Source organism: Bombina bombina, chromosome 2 (genome assembly GCF_027579735.1).
Source record: "Bombina bombina isolate aBomBom1 chromosome 2, aBomBom1.pri, whole genome shotgun sequence".
Lineage (NCBI taxonomy): Eukaryota > Metazoa > Chordata > Amphibia > Anura > Bombinatoridae > Bombina > Bombina bombina.
Window position 1 is genome coordinate 709,403,679 of NC_069500.1, and position 15,123 is coordinate 709,418,801.

Below are 15,123 nucleotides of genomic sequence, written 5' to 3' on the forward strand. Positions count from 1 at the left end.
GAGTACGTGATATCTTGTACTGAACGAGATCTGCAGGAATAGTCACTTCAGGGCCTAATATTTGAGTCACAGCTTTACTGTTGTGATTATCACTAACATTACTGGCTTTATAAAAATTGTAATTTAAAAGAGGATAGTTTAATCACTAGTTTCATAGGAACCTATTGTAATCAGTTTCCATCTACACCACTTCTAACCCATCTGAAGTGCACATTTTGACATAAACTGAAAACAAAATGGCAATTACTTGTTTCTATGCAAAAGACTTATAATTAAACTGTAAATTGTGAACCCATTGCCTTGCTATATTGTATCTTGGTGACTGGGTTTTAAAGGGGACACGTCTCAGTGGATGCTAAGTCCGAACTCATTCACAAGAGTGCCTTTCAAAGTGCCTGTGCCTACATTACTCAACTTGTTAACTGGAATGAACATTCATGTTAAAGGGACGTGACGTGCTTCATTCTCTAACCTTTAGTGAAAATCATATCTAGATAGGCTCAGTAGCTGCTGGTTGGTGGTTGCACATAGAGGCCTCATGTGATTGGCTCAGCCATGTGCATTGTTATTTCTTTAACAAAGGATATCTAAAGAATAAAGCAACTTGGATAATAGAAGTCAATTGGAATGTTGTTTAAAATTGTATTCTCTATGTGAATCATGAAAGAAAAAATTTGGGTTTAATGTCCGTTTAAGTAATATAGGTGCAAGAACTTTCAACAAGTTTGGACTTAGCATGCATGGAAACGTGTCCCTATAAAAATGAGGTTACAAAGAACAATCTCATTTAATGGTCTCTTATAGTAAAGAATGTTAAAATCCATTAAAAGTAGGGTGACCATATTGCTGCTTTTAAAAGGGATGCATATAAAAAATACATATGGCAGGGTTCTTAAACAAAACATTTATTTAAAAAGCCCTGAAAACAGCCCTGACATGTATTTTTCATGTGTCCCTTTTTAAAGCGGCATTATGGTCACTCTTACTTAAAGAAGCTTGATATTATAAGTCCTTCGCATAGAAATCCGTAGCCACCATTTTGTTTACAGTTCACACCAAATGGTAATTGTGAAAATGAAAAACAAAATTAACTCCTTAAGGTACAGGGTACACTGGTCTTTCTATGGTGCTTGCTTTTTTAGTAGCGTCCATGGTTCAATTTGTTATTGCTTGTTGAAAAGCATACCTAAGTATGCACATCAACACCAATGTACTACTGGCGGCTAGCTGGTGATTGGTAGATAAACATGTATGCCTTTTTAGTTATAGTAATGTCAACAGAGATGGAATTAGAGAGGGATTAATGTTCAACAGAGATGGAACACCCAATCACTAGAGCAGAGCTTTCCAAACTTTTCATGTTGGCGACACACTTTTTAGACCTACATAATTTCGCGACACAATAATTCAGTTGCACTAGCAAACAGGAGGTTAAACTAACTTGTTTTAAGAGATATGGACACATACATAAATGATATAATAACGAAATGTATTTACAAGTAACAGTATGTATGTATGTGCAAGAATTTTAAAAAAGTTTACTAACACCAATAGCTACTTACTATTTTATAAATACCAGGAGATGCTGTCATATGTTGAAATGAGTACTTACTTCCCCACGGGTACTTTAACATAAGTGTAGATTTAGAAATGTGAGAAAGCTTAAGAGGGTGAAGGTACCAATATAGTAACAATCTGTATATAACATATATTGTTAGACTGTAAGGCAGAGCTGGTATATTTTAGAGATAATAATTACATACAATGGATCATAAGAAATTCCAATTTCTCTGTAATATAACAGTGTAGGGCCCCTGTTATAAAAGAACCATATCAATATATGTATAACGGCAAAGAAAAGGTAACCTTCTGGAGCTTAGCCACCACCGCTCCCTGAGTCAGAGGTCACACAAAATCTATAGGAAATGCTTATGTACACATAAAGCTTGTTTAAAATGAAACACATTTGTGAGCTGATACCTCCCATGCACCTGAGCAAAAGTTCCAAGTTTATCCACAAACCATAAATCTTCCAATGTAACTTGTTTTAAGAGATATGGACACATACATAAATGAATATGTATGTACAGGTCGATTTAATGTTATCTTTGTATACAGCTTAGTATTCTTCATGTTAAGCAAAGGTTATGATCCATATAAAATACTTTTAAAATGCTAAAAACTTAAAAGACCACTCAATGCAGTAGAATTGCATAATTAACAAGTGCATAATAAAAAGACAGTGATTTAACACCTACTCAGAATTTCAAATAAACAGTAGATTTTTTTCTGACAAATGAATGTTTTCTCTCTCATTTTCTGGCCCCCTGTATCATGTGACAGACAACCAATCACAGACTAGTATACGTATAGGGGCCCATTTATCAAGCTCCGTACGAAGCTTGTGGGCCGTGTTTCTGGCGAGTCAGAAGACTCGCCAGAAACACAAGTTATGAAGCAGCGGTTTAAAGACTGCTGCTCCATAACCCTGACCGCCTGCTCTGAGCAGGCGGACAGGAATCGCCGGAAATAAACCCGATCGAGTACGATTGGGTTGATTGACAGCTCCCTGCTGGCAGCCCATTGGCAATGCTGGATATGGAGAGGGTATTGCTCTCCGCATTCAGCGAGGTCTTGCGGATCAGGTCCGCAAGACCTTTAATAAATAGGCCCCATAGCCTGCGAGCTTGTGCACATGCTCAGTAGGATCTTGTTCCCCAAGAAGTATGAATATAAAAAGACTGTGCAAAATTTGATAATGGAAGTAAATTGGAAAGTGTCTTAAAACTGCTGCTCTTTCTGAATCATAAAAGTTTATTTAAAAAAAAAATAAAGATTTAAAGGGAAATGAAACAAAAAAGTTCTTTCATGATTTAGATAGAAAATACAGTTTTAAACAACTTTCTAATCTACTTCTGCTATCTTATTTGCTTTGTACTCTTGATATCATTTGTTGAAAAGCACCCCTAGGTAGGTGCAGGAGCAGGGTGTCTGTACATACATACCTCTTATCATTGGCATACCAAAGTGTTCAGCTAGCTCTCAGTAGTGCAATGCTGCTCCTTTAATAAAGGATACCAAGACATTTGATAATAGAAGTAAATTAAAAAGTTGTTTAGAATTGCAAGTTCTATCTGTAATCATGAAAGAACATTTTTGGGTTTCATGTTCCTTTAAAATGCAGGAGAGAGAGGGAGAGAATACAATTTTAAACAACTTTCTATTTTACTTCTATTATCTAATTTGTTTAATTCTCTTGCTATCATTTGTTGAAGTAGCAGAAATGCACTAATGGTTTGTAACTGAACTCAACTTAACTGAACGGATCACAATCGATATATATATATGCAGCCACCAATCAACAGGTTCTCTGCTGCTCATGAGCTTGCCTAGATAAACCTTTCAGCAAAGGATAAAAAAAGAAAGAAGCAACGAAACATGTTGGGCTTCATGTCCCTTTAATTGGTTGTATTTGGGGTTTTTTTGGACTAGTTCCATTGGTTAAATGTGATTTTACCAAAGTTACTGAAGAAGTGTTTTCTGATTGGTTGGAATTTTGGAGTTGGACTGTACTATTGATTAATTTAAGTTATTTTTTTACAATTGGAGTGAGCTTTAGGAAGCATCTTTACATATTGGTGTGACTTTTAAAGGTCTAATTTGAATACCCTACATATTAGAACCAGTATGCACCTTCACAAAAGAGTCTTCCAGTATTGTTGTCAATATTCTTCAGTATTGTAGCTACTTAATACTTTTCAACCAGATGTGCAGTTTTTATCAAGGTTAATTATTATTATTATTGGTTATTTGTAGAGCGCCAACAGATTCTTCAGCGCTATAAACAAAGGGGGAGTACAACAAAACAATTATAGGGTAGAGGGCCCTGCCAAGAGTTGCACTGTTGTAGTCAGCTCTTAAGAAGGTGATCTACAAACAGCTGGACTTTTAGGCTTACATGCTAAGGGGGTTCAGGGGATTGCAGTGGAGGAGAGGAACTGGTATTAGGCAAGGTTAGCATAGGTTGTATTCGTCCCTGAACAGTAGAGTCTTTAGGGAGCACTTGAAGCTTTTAAAACTAGAAGAGAGTCTTGTGGAGCGAGGCAGAGAGTTCCACAAGATGGGAGCCAGTCTGGAGAAGTCCTGTAAACGGGAGTGTGATGAGGTGACAAGAGAGGAGGAGAGTAGGAGGTCATGAGTAGAGTGAAGGGGACGGGAGGGAGAGTATCTGGAGACAAGGTCTGAGATGTAGGGGGGAGCAGTGCAGTTGAGGGCTTTGTATGTAAGAGTGAGAGTTGTGTGTTAGATCCTAGAGGCAAGAGGAAGCCAGTGAAGGGATTGGCAGAGAGGCGCAGCAGATGAAGAGCGACATGTAAGAAAGATGAGTCTGGCAGAGGCATTCATTATGGATTGTAAAGGAGCTAGTCGGCAGGTGGGGAGACCAGAGAGGACAGAGTTGCAGTAATCAAGGCGGGAAAGAATGAGAGAGTGGATTAAAATCTTAGTTGTGTCTTGTGTAAGGAAGTGTCTAATTTTAGAGATGTTTTTAAGGTGGAAGCGGCAGGCTTTAGCCAAGGACTGAATGTGAGGAGTGAAAGAAAGATCTGAGTCAAATGTGACCCCGAGACATCGGGCATGCGGGGTAGGGGTAATGATGGAGTTGTCGACAGTTATAGAGATATCGGGGGTGGAGATTTTGGAAGAAGGGGGGAAAATGAGGAGCTCAGTTTTGGAGAGATTTAGCTTGAGGTAGTGAGAGGACATCCAGGAAGAGATGTGAGAAAGACAGTTAGTGACACGGGTTAGCAAAGAAGGAGATAGGTCTGGTGCAGAGAAGTAGATTTGGGTGTCATCGGCATACAAATGATATTGGAAACCGTGGTACTTAATTAGGGAACCTAGTGATGACGTATAGATTGAGAAGAGAAGGGGACCGAGGACAGAGCCTTGCGGTACTCCGACAGAAAGTGGTGACGGGGCAGAGGAGGCCCCAGAGAAGGCTACACTGAAGGTACGGTTTGACAGGTAGGAAGAGAGCCATGAAAGGGCTGTGTCACAGATGCCGAAGGATTGGAGGGTTTGGAGCAAAAGAGGGTGGTTGACAGTGTCAAAGGCTGCGGACAGATCAAGGAGGATAAGCAGAGAGAAGTGGCCTTTTGATTTAGCTGTAAGTAGGTCGTTGGTGACCTTAACAATAGCTGTCTCTGTGGAGTGATAGGGACGAAATCCAGATTGCAGCAGGTCAAGAAGGGAGTTTAACGTAAGGAAATGGGATAGGCGTGCATATACTAGTTTTTCAAGAAGCTTTGAAGCAAGAGGGAGGAGGGAAATAGGGCGGTCGTTGGATGGGGATGTAGAATCAAGGGAAGGTTTTTTGAGGATAGGTGTGACCAGTGCATGTTTCATCGATGAGGGAAATGTACCAGTGCTGAAGGAGAGGTTGAAAATGTGTGTTAGTATAGGGGTAAGGGTAGCAGAGAGAGAGGGGAGCAGCTGTGAGGGGATAGGGTCAAGGGGACAGGTAGTGAGGTGAGAGAGCAGTGTAAGTGCCGAAACTTCTTCCTCAGTAACAGGGGAGAATTAACTAAGTTTCAGGTTATGAGGGTTGTAGTTGAGTGAGAGTATTTGAGGGGGGAAGAGAATGGAATTATGTTGAGAGCTGATTTCATGTCTGATGGCGTCAATTTTGTTAATGAAGTTACTGGCAAAGTCTTGAGCTGACAGAGAAGTTGTATTAGGAAGTGGGGGAGGGCGGAGGAGAGTATTGAAAGTGGAGAACAGATGTTTTGGGTTTGAAGAAAGATTAGAGATAAGAGTAGAGAAGTAGTGTTGCTTGTGGAGATTAAGGGCAGAGTAGTAGGAGTTCAAGATGAATTTGTAATGAAGAAAATCAGCTGAACTCCGTGATTTTCTCCAATGCCATTCAGCAGTACGGGAACATCTGCGTAGGTACCGTGTCAGAGGAGTATGCCAGGGCTGGGGATGAGTGTGTGATTTCCGAGCAGTGGTAAGAGGGGCGAGATTGTCAAGGATGGATATAAGGGTGGAATTATAGTGGCAGATAGATTGTTCAGGGCAGGAAAAGGAGGAGAAGGATGAGAGGAGCGTTTTAAGGGAATTAGCAAGTTGTTGCTGATCTAAAGACCTAATGCTTCTGTGAAGTTTGGTGTGGGGAGTAGAAGGTAGGAGAGTTGTAGGAAGGGATGATATGTTGCAGGTAAGGAGATGGTGGTCAGAAAGAGGAAAAGGGGAGTTTGAGAAGTTTGAGAGAGTGCATCGATAGCTAAATATCAGGTCAAGAGAGTGACCGTCTTTGTGAGTGGGAGAATCAGTCCATTGTGACAGACAGAAAGAGGAAGTGAGTTGCCGAAGTTGTTTAGCAGATGAGGCAGTGGGATTGTTAAGGGGGATGTTGAAGTCGCCAAGAATGAGGGCAGGGGTGTCTGAGGAAAGGAAATAGGGTAGCCAGGCAGCCAAGTGATCTAGAAATTGAGTTGAGGAGCCAGGGGGTCGGTATATGACTGCAACACGTACAGAGAGAGGGGAGAATAAGCGAATCATGTGGGTTTCGAATGAGGGAAAAGTGACGGAAGAGATAGGATGTATTTGTTGAAAGGTGCAACGAGAGGAAAGTAAAATACCTACACCACCTCCTTCTCTATTACCAGACCTAGGAGTGTGGCTTAAGTGGAGACCCCCATGTGACAGAGCAGCAGTGGATGCTGTGTCTAGGGGAGAGAGCCAAGTTTCTGTTAGGGCCAGAAGGTTGAGGGAGCGGGAAATGAAGAGGTCATGTATAGAAGTGAGTTTGTTGCAAACAGAGCGAGAGTTCCAGAGTGCACAAGTGAAAGGGGTAGTGGCTTTAGATGCAAGAGGAGTGTGAGTAAGGTGTGCAGAGTTTTGTTTTCTGAGTCTATGGGATGGTACACATGGATGTGCATGGCTTGTCAGTGATTGGGGACCAGGATTAGGGGAGATGTCACCAGCAGTAAGTAGAAGCAAGAGGGAGAGTGACATGAGATGAGATACAGATTTGCAGTAGTGAGACTGCTTTTGAGATGAGCTGCAGGGGTAGAGAAAGTGTTTAGGAATAGGTAAAGTTCATGAGTAGAAAAGTAAGGTGAGTTTAAGAGAGATGGGCTAATGAACAGTGCAGGTGGAGAGGGAGAAGGAGTAATTGAATAGTGTAGTTTGTTATAGAGACAAATGGTTACAAAAAGGAATATGAATATATTGAGCATTTTTGCAGAATTGGGAACCAGTTAAAAACATAAGACACAGAATTACTGTAACAATTGCATAAGGGAACAAAAGGTATATGAAACATAATATAATAAAAGTACTGTGTTTTCTATGGGGTTAAGGGAATGGAAGGATGTGTTGATCAGTGTTTGCACCTGTCATTTCAGGAGAGTGAAAGTTGTGTGGGAGACTATCTATAAATGAGGAAATGAGCTTGGGGTGGGTGGGGTGAGGGAAGCTGTTTTCCAGAAGGCTACCTGTAGTAAGTTAGAGGGCAATTGAAGCAGTTGAGTGAAAAAGTCTGTGGTTTTTCTCTGTGTTCTGAGAGAGAATGTGTCTGAAGGAGAGAGATATATTGGTTAATGATGGCCCAGCGAAAGTGTGTTAAAATGAGTGGGAGGGTACATTTATGGACATTTTAAGCTAAGGGTCAATCATGCAGAAACCAAAAAAAAAAAACACATAAAAAAAAATATTACAGAGATAAGACAGACATACAAGTTAATGATTTGCTATCCTGATTGTTCCATTATCACATACACTCTACTGACTATAACATTAACAAATGTCTGTCATGTTAGATAGATATAATAAAATCCTACCTCACATTAGACCATACTTACATTGAGAAGCCCCATCCCCTCAGTAATGCCAATGCTTCACCGTGCTTTATTGGATAAACAATACTATACACAAAAAGCATTCCAAACATAATCTGAACAAGGTGCATTATCAGGTAACCTGTAAAAGAAGTTATATGTTACTGTATTTTAGATTAAACGAAAATAAGTGTTCATATTTTTTAGTATAAATCAAAGAAACGTACCCCATAAAATGTATGCAACTTGCCAGCCAGAATATCTTGCAAGGGCAGCCTGTGTGCAGTAAATGGGCAAAAGAAAAAAAAAGTTTACTGAAGTCAAAATCTATAGATTTTACTTTTAAAGAACCACTAAAGTCAAGATTCAGACAGAGCACACAATTTTATACAACTTTCCAACTCACTTCTGTTATCTAAATATGTACAATCTTTTTATACTTTATGCAGCACCTAGTTCCTACTAGAAATGTGCTAGAATTTCAAGAATATACAGTACGTATACACATTTTGTGATTGGCTGATGGCTATCACATGATGCTGGGGGGGGGATTTGAACTGACTGAAATTGTCAGAAAAAAATCTACTCATTTGAAGTTTAGACTAAGTGCTTGAGCATTGTCTTTGCATTGTGTCTTTGTTGATTGTGCAGTTCTACTTCATTTAATGGTCATTTAAGTTGTTAAGATCCTACAATTAAATCTCAGTCCTGTCAAAGAAAAGTCTATGAGAAAAGTCGTTATAGGGTTAAAGTCAAATCACGATTATATATTTATAACATGCTATCTGCATTTCAGTAAATAACTGTGGCATATTACTGCTTTTCACAATTACCAGCCTGGTAAGGACTCGGTGACAACTGTCTAAATACAGTTGTATCTGTATCAGTAAACATTAACTACACCCCTGGCAACAATTAAACATAAACATGACCCCCCCGATAATCAAAAACCATCATAACCCCCACCTGTCATTAACCCTAACTGTGACACTTCCGTCTAAATTACTAACCATAACAGCACGTCTGCACCTGCTCTAGACTTTTCATTTTATTATTGAGGCTATAAGATAAGCATACAGGTTATTAAAGTGCGAGCGGACATCGATAAATGCCGACAGCGCATTTATCATTGCACAAGCATTTCACTAGAAATGCTTGTGCAATGCCGCCCCCTGCACATTTGCGGACAATCGTCCGCTAGCAAGGGTTGTCAATCAACCCGATCGTTTGCCTCGGAGGTGGCGGACGAGTTAAGGAGCAGCGGTCTTAAGACCACTGCTTCTTAACTCCTGTTTCCAGCGAGCCTTCGTGGAAACAGAGGCATTGGGGTGAATTCAGAGCTTGTTAAATCGGCCCCATAGCATGAATAAAAAAATCAATATAAGAGTCTATATTAGCAGGATAGGGAAAACCAATGATAACATTTACAAAGTGTACCTGTAACACTATGATGATCATATCATAAATCAGGTCTCATTTTCCCCCTAATTGAGCCAAATTAGGTCACTGTTGGACCTCACACATATAGAAATAGTAATTGACAAAGGGGTTAGATAAGAGGAAGGCCAAGCTCTGACCTATGTATGAATATATAGGATGCACACTATAAATCAATAAACTATTAGCAGATTATATATAACTAGTGAGTAAGAAACTTAGACACTGCATTCAAATATGCTACCCACTGGAGCTTAATAATGTCAAATCAAATAGCCTTCCTCTTTACAAGTGATTTATTAGCTAGTATTCATGGCCATCTAGATATAGGCTCGATTTATCAAGTCCTTTGCCTCCCTATGACTGCAGGTTCTCACAAGAGAAGCTGCAGTCACGATTTATCAAGCAGCGGTCATCAGACCACCTCTTAGGTGGTCGGATGAGACCAGGGAGATTGACAGATCCTGCCCACAGGATTGCATAGCAACTTGAAACAGTGTGCTTCGGGCTTGATTTATCAAGCAAGGGCGGACAGGGGTGTACATATTTGCCCCTGTCTGCCCCAGCTCTACTCTGGTGGGCAGCAATCCACTGCCATAATATAACATTGCACGCAAGCACAATTTTCTTCATTCTCTTGATATCCTTTGTTGCCCAGGTAGGCACAGGAGCAGCAATACACTACTGGGAACTAGCTACTGACTGTTGGCTGCACATATATTTCCCTTTTTTGATTAGCTTCCCCGATATGTTTAGATAGCTCCCAACAGTGCATTGCTGTTACTTCAACAAAGGATACAAAGAAAATGAAGCAAATTTGATCAAAGATGTAAGACACAAAGATTTAATCTTCTATAAATTTATTTAAAACATGCAAACAATTTGATACATATTAACATATAAAGAAAGTTGCTTAAAATTGCATGCTCTATGTGAATCATGAAAGAAAAAAATGTGGGTTTAGTGTCCCTTTAAGCATAAGATACATTTATTGTATATAAACGACTATTAAAAATACAATATTTATAAAATTTATAAAATCAACAAAGTTGCAGCAATTACGTGTTGTATTGTACTGCTCGATTAAGCAAAAGTGAAAGGTACACTTATCGTATTGTGACGGTTCCAGATTGTCTCTCTGTATGTTTGGCAAGTGTTTTACACCAAGTGCCTGTGTGCAGTCAGATGACCTCCAATAGCCAATAGGATTCCACTAACTAGTTACTGTTAGATTCCAATTGTAACTTTTTTTGTGGATCCCAGCTTTCCAAAAAGTTTGCGTTAAACACTCAGAATAATTGGTGAACTGCTTAAGTTCCACCTGTGGTATGCTGATCTTCTGATTCTCTGCACTTCTGATACTTGTCCGCTCCTTTCTGCAGATAGTAGGTGGCTATCAGATACAAGCAGGGTAATCCTTCTCCTTCTGTGTCCTCACCGGAGGATATGAGGTTGAGAGGTTTTAACATGCAATGGTGTTCCCCTTCTCATGGGATTTACCTCCTTCCTTAATTTTTCTGATCACAGATATCCAGAAACTGGGTCCTCTTGAACAATAAAGTAAAAATCTCCTTTTTTGAACTTTCTTTGTCTTTACTTTTATTTTAGGTTCAATATAACACCGGCTCTGCTCCGTGAAATCTTTATGCAAACTCACAAATCATCAACGCGTTTCAGCTCATTACAAGCCTTTCTCAAGATGTTGTTGAGAGCCAATATACACCCTTTTATAGCCAATTAATTGGCTTCCTGTTATTTTCCTAAAGGGATATTCTCTTCTCTCTTAAAAGGGATCAGTCTTTTACAAGTGGCTTTTACATTTTAAGTGTGCATACTACATTGTTAAAAAGATATCCAAATGCATTTTTAAAACTTCTATATATTTTATACATTTATAACAACAAATAACAGGGTTTTATAGTTTTTTCACATTTATAATAGTTTGACTATAAGCCTTTTTTACACCTGGTTCAAGACTGTTTAAGAATTTAAAATAAAAGAAACTATTAGATGTAGAGATAAGGGAGTTATCTATATCACCCTGTGTCTGTGTTTAAAACAGTATTTAGGACAAACAAGTAGACCCCTAAAAGACTGCATATGTGAACATCTTAATAATATTAAAAAAGGATTTGAAGGGCATTTGCTCTCTAAGCACTTTAAAGAAAAGCATAATCAAAGTGCAAAGGGCCTACAATATTGGGGTATAAAACAAATAAAGAAAAAATGGAGGGGAGGCAACTATGAACAGAAACTATTGTATTATGAGGCAGAACTAATCTACAATTTTAAAACCCTGTATCCTTTGGGTCTAGATGCAGAACTGGACCTCAATCCCTTTATCAATAGGGGCTAAAACTTGCATAGAAGTACAAATGATAATTTATATGTGACTATAAAAACTTCCTACAAACATTAAAAATGTGTTCATGTATTTTAAGCTATTAGATGTTTTATAAACCATTCTTAAACCAGTTGTAAAAAAGGCTTATAATCAAACTATTATAAATGTGAAAACCCTATAAAACCCTGTTATTTGTGGTTATAAATGTATACAATATAAGAAATAAAATATAAGATATTGATATAAAATAAGTTTTAAAGATGCATTTGGATATCTTTTTAACAATGTAGTATGCACACTTAAAATGTTAAAGCCACTTGTAAAAGACTGATCCCTTTAAGAGAGAAGAGAATATTCCTTTAAGAATATAACAGGAAGCCAATTAACTGGCTATAAAAGGGTGTATATTGAACCGATCATATATTGTTTGTAGTTTCAGCATAAAGCTTTACATTCACTTTAAGCCTTTTGAGCGCTTCTCTTATTTTATACATTTATTAGCATTACTCACTGCTATTCACAGGAGCAGTTACAGAGAAGTTTGACTTTGCCTTTCCACCCTTTTCAGTACTGTGTTTAATTGATAAAAGATGTAAATTGAAACCTTTATAAAATTGTATGCTCTATCTGAATCATCAATCTTTGTGTGGACTGTTGATCAACAACATGCAACACACAAAGGATGAATGCTTGGATTGGATTTTAATTGTAGCATGATAAGCCACTTATTTTAAATTAAGTAATGACAACCAGTTGCCACTATTATCTCTGTTCTTAAAATATACATATACAGCATTTTTACACATGCATATACATACACACACACACACATACACACACAAGCAGACACACACGCACATACATACACAAACAGACATATACACACACGCACATACATACACAGAAACACAGACATACACACATACATACACATGCACATACATACACAAACAGACATATACACACACGCACATACATACACATGCACATACATACACAAACAGACATATACACACACGCACATACATACACAGAAACACAGACATACACACATACATACACATGCACATACATACACACACGCACATACATACACACGCACATACATACACATGCACATACATACACACACAGACATACACACACACACGCACATACACACGCACACACAAGCACATATATATACATATGCACACACGAACAGTCATACACACAAATACACATATACACACACACAGACATACACACATGCACATAGATACACACGCACATACATACAGATACACACACACAAAGACACACACATACGCACATACATACACATACACAAAGACATACACATGCACATACACACACACACAAACAGACATACACATGCAAATACATACACATACACACGCACAGACATACACACACATTATACATGTATTTATTTGTAATGTGTCAGTTTCTGAACATTGCAGAAAGTGGACCTGCAGGACAGAAAAAATATATAAAATATTAAATTTATCTCTACCAAATATCTGGGCTTCACTATGGCATATGTCAGTTTGAGTATGTGTAAGTTATATGTGGTACTGCTTGCAGAAACCAACTCTTACAATATTCACAATATACAGAATGGGTTAAATTTTTCTTTATATCATTAAATAATCAAACTACTTTCAGTCCACAGATAATGTAGCTTCTCTCTGTGTAGCTAACAGATGTGCACTCCAGGAACTTTCAACCAATAGATGGCACTGTGTTACACAATGTCTAGGAACTTTCAACAAATAGATGGTGCTGCATTACACAATGTCTAGGAACTTTAAAACAATAGATAGAGCTGTGTTACACAATGTCCAGGGACTTTCAACCAACAGATGGTGCTGTGCTACACCTTTCAACCAATAGAGGGGGCTGCATTACACAATGTCTAGGAACTTTCAACCAATAGATGGTGCTGCATTACACAATGTCTAGGAACTTTCAACCAATAGATGGTGCTGCATTACACAATGTCTAGGAACTTTAAACCAATAGATAGAGCTGTGTTACACAATATCCAGGGACTTTCTACCAACAGATTGTGTGTTACACATTGTCCATGTATGTGATTGGAGAATGGTCACAATTTTTTTTTTTTTTTTTTTTTTTAAACTGGTTCTTAAACAGCTCTTGTTAATTTTATAGAGTTTTAAATGACATGTTTTCTTTGTTATTTAAGTTAATACATTTGCTTTATGTGTAAAAGTTAACATCTTAATGCTCTAAATCTAAACATTAAAATGTTAGTTGAGTTCTTGTATGCTGTTAAGAACCAGCAACACAGCGTCAGTGAAGATATGGGTTGTTACGTTACGTTTTTTCATATAATCAACAACAATTGAACATTAACTATTTTGCTGTACAACATGTATGTTGAATACATTTTGGATGATTGTCAATTATGTTTTCATTAAATAATTGAGATCGCTGTGGAAAATTCTATGTAGCCTGAGTATGAAATAACCGTTATCCATCTTGGGAAATAATAATGCTCAGGTGCAGAAATTATATGGACTTGCAGGGTTTGGCAGCCTTGAACCACCCATTCCCCTCAACTTTTTGGTCACACAGGTGATTGTACCTTTTTTGGGGATTAAATGGTACAGACATGGACCCTTTGACAGTTGGAAAGATATTTCTACCTTATTTACACCTAAATGGTACATATTAGTTCCTTAAGGTTATAAGCAGTTGTACCCTAATTGTTCACTAACGGACCCCAACTGTACCCTTTTTTCTGACAGCGTGGGAAGACAGCAGCACTGCTGTCCCTTCAGGGCTTTCTGACTTTAAAACAATGTGACATTTTAACATCCCTTCAAAAATATCTGGGGGCAACAGGACAGAGTATGAAAAAAACGGGACAATCCTGTTAAAAATTGGTGGTCTGGTCACCCTATTGTAGACAAAAACTAGGGGATTAATGTGGGCATTCTGGGGCATTTTGAAGGCGTGGTTAGCATTTTTCACATACACTAATGCCAAGTATTAAGAATTTATAGACTCTATTACCCCTGGGAAGTATTTTGTGTCAGGGTCATGTCTTGGTATTTCAAAGCTGTCAAAAGGTGTCTAGATTTTATATTTATTTATTTTGTGCTTCTTTTGATTTTTAAATTAATATTAAAAACAACATTTAGACTAAAAAGACCTGAAAATGTAATTTTCTTCTTATACAGATATTTATTAACTATGAATTTAACAGCAGTACATTTAAAACATGAAATGAAATAATCAGAGCTTACCACACATTCAGAGGAATAAGGTTTGTGTTGTTTTATGGGCAGGAAACCTTTTTCTCCTACCCAGAGTCGCTTTATATGTTTTCTAAATGAAAAGAAACAGAACTGAAAGATACACTTATTTTAAACTGATAGCAAAAAAAGATACGTTTTATATACATTATCTGTCTTCCTCATAGCCCAAGACAAACAGGATTACTTTAAAGACCATTTTGGAGTCATCAAACTA

General features: G+C 38.1%; 1 protein-coding gene across 1 annotated transcript in view; it reads right to left on the reverse strand.

Annotated features, from left to right (window-relative positions):
- The window catches only part of LOC128649438 (stimulated by retinoic acid gene 6 protein-like), a 154,445-nt gene that overhangs the window by 37,959 nt on the left and 101,363 nt on the right, over positions 1-15,123 (reverse strand). Inside the window, exons 12-14 of the mRNA XM_053702706.1 lie at positions 14,898-14,979; positions 8,069-8,117; positions 7,866-7,983 (exon numbers count right to left, since the gene is read on the reverse strand). Coding sequence (XP_053558681.1) covers positions 7,866-7,983; positions 8,069-8,117; positions 14,898-14,979 — 249 coding nt within the window. The remainder of the gene's footprint in view (positions 1-7,865; positions 7,984-8,068; positions 8,118-14,897; positions 14,980-15,123) is intronic.